This window comes from Coturnix japonica, unplaced genomic scaffold (assembly GCF_001577835.2).
Source record: "Coturnix japonica isolate 7356 unplaced genomic scaffold, Coturnix japonica 2.1 chrUnrandom900, whole genome shotgun sequence".
Taxonomy (NCBI): Eukaryota; Metazoa; Chordata; class Aves; order Galliformes; family Phasianidae; genus Coturnix; species Coturnix japonica.
This window is the reverse complement of record NW_015440252.1, coordinates 11,352-13,145: the sequence shown is the minus strand read 5'-3', so window position 1 is coordinate 13,145 and position 1,794 is coordinate 11,352. Positions and strand designations below refer to the sequence as shown.

The 1,794-nt window shown below is 56.7% G+C and overlaps 1 protein-coding gene across 1 annotated transcript in view; it reads left to right on the top strand.

Moving 5' to 3' along the window:
- Positions 1 to 1,794, top strand: part of LOC107307776 (synaptophysin-like protein 2) — an 8,067-nt gene that overhangs the window by 2,691 nt on the left and 3,582 nt on the right. The window contains exons 4-5 of the mRNA XM_032441948.1: positions 815 to 843; positions 922 to 1,223. Coding sequence (XP_032297839.1) covers positions 815 to 843; positions 922 to 1,223 — 331 coding nt within the window. The remainder of the gene's footprint in view (positions 1 to 814; positions 844 to 921; positions 1,224 to 1,794) is intronic.

Sequence of the window (1,794 nt, the reverse complement as noted above, 5' to 3'; positions counted from 1 at the left end):
GTTTAATGAGGGGGGGGTTTCTTTCCCATTGCTGCCATGGGTAGGATTGGGGTAAGTCCTTCCTTTGTTCTTATGGGGTTTTGTTTCCTCTTCATTTTGAGCCCCCCAACCCCATTTTGGGACCCTACAACCCATATAGAGACCCCCAACCCAATACAGAGCCCCCCAACCCCCATTTAGAGACCCCCTCCCTTATGAATGGGCGCTGTCCATAGTGCTGAATGGGCGCTGTCCATGGTGCTGAAAGAGCGCTGTCCTTGGTGCTGAACTCTCCATTGTCTTTGGGCTCTCTAATGGGATTGTGCTGCCCCCCAACCCCATTTTGAGCCCCCCAAACTCCATTTTGGGACCCCAAACCCCATTTTAGGACCCCCCCAACCCCATTTAGGGACCCTACAACCCATATAGAGACCCCCAACTCCATTTTGAGACCCCCAACACCACTTCAAGCCCCACAACCCCATTGTGAGACCCTCAACATGAATGGGCGCTGTCCATGGTGCTGAATGGGCGCTGTCCACGGTGCTGAATGGGCGCTGTCCATGGTGCTGAATCCCCCAATGGGATCATGGTGCCCCCCAACCTCCATTTTCGGACCCTATAACCCATATAGAGCCCCATTTTGAGGCCCCAGCCCCCATTTTGAGACCCTATAACCCATATAGAGCCCCCCAACCCCATTTTAGGACCCCCCAAACCCCATTTTGGGACCCTACAACCCATATAGAGACCCCCCAACTCAAATTCAGAGCCCACCAACCCCCATTCAGAGACCCCTTCCCTTATGAATGAACGCTGTCCATGGTGCTGAAAGGGCGCTGTCCATGGTGCTGAAATGGCGCTGTCCGTGGTGCTGAAAGGGCGCTGTCCATGGTGCTGAAAGGGCGCTGTCCATGGTGCTGAACTCTCCAATGCCTTAAGGCTCTCCAGTGGGATCATGCTGCTCCCCAACCCCCACTTTGGGTCCCTACAACCCATTTAGAGCCCCCCAACCCCATTTTAGGACCCCCCCAAACCCCCATTTCCCCCCATATTTCCCCCCCCAGGACCTGGCCGTGACGGCTTTGCTGGCGTTCCTCTGGCTGTGCAGCTCTTCGGCGTGGGGCAAAGCCTTGACTGACATCCACAGCTCCGTGGGGTCCCCCCTGCCCCATTGCAGCCCCCCCAACGTCACCTGCGTCCCCGGGGACGTCACCTCCATGAGATCCCTCAGCGTCTCCGTGGTACGGCCCCATAGCTTTGGGGGGCTCTATGGGGCAGCCCTATAGCCTTTATGGGTCTTTGGGGTGGTCTATGGGGCGGCCCTATAGCCTTTATGGGTCTTTGGGGTGGTCTATGGTGGTCTATGGGGTCTATGCGGTGGCCCTATAGCCTCTATTCCTCCCTATGGGTCTTTGGGGTGGTCTATGGGGCAGCCCTATAGCCTCTATGGGTCTTTGGGGTGCTCTATGGGGCGGCCCTATAGCCTCTATGGGTCTTTGGGGTGGTCTATGGGACGGCCCTATAGCCTTTATGGGTCTTTGGGGTGCTCTATGGGGTGGCCCTGTAGCCTTTATGGGTCTTAGGGTTGGTCTATGGGGCGGCCCTATAGCCTTTATGGGTCTTTGGGGTGGTCTATGGGGTGGCCCTATAGCCTCTATGGGTCTTTGGGGTGGTCTATGGGAGGCCCTATAGCTTCTATCCCACCCTATGTGCCTTCGGGGTGGTCTATGGGGCGGCCCTATAGCCTTTATGGGTCTTTGGGGTGGTCTATGGTGGTCTATGGGGTCTATGGGGTGGCCCTATAGCCTCTAT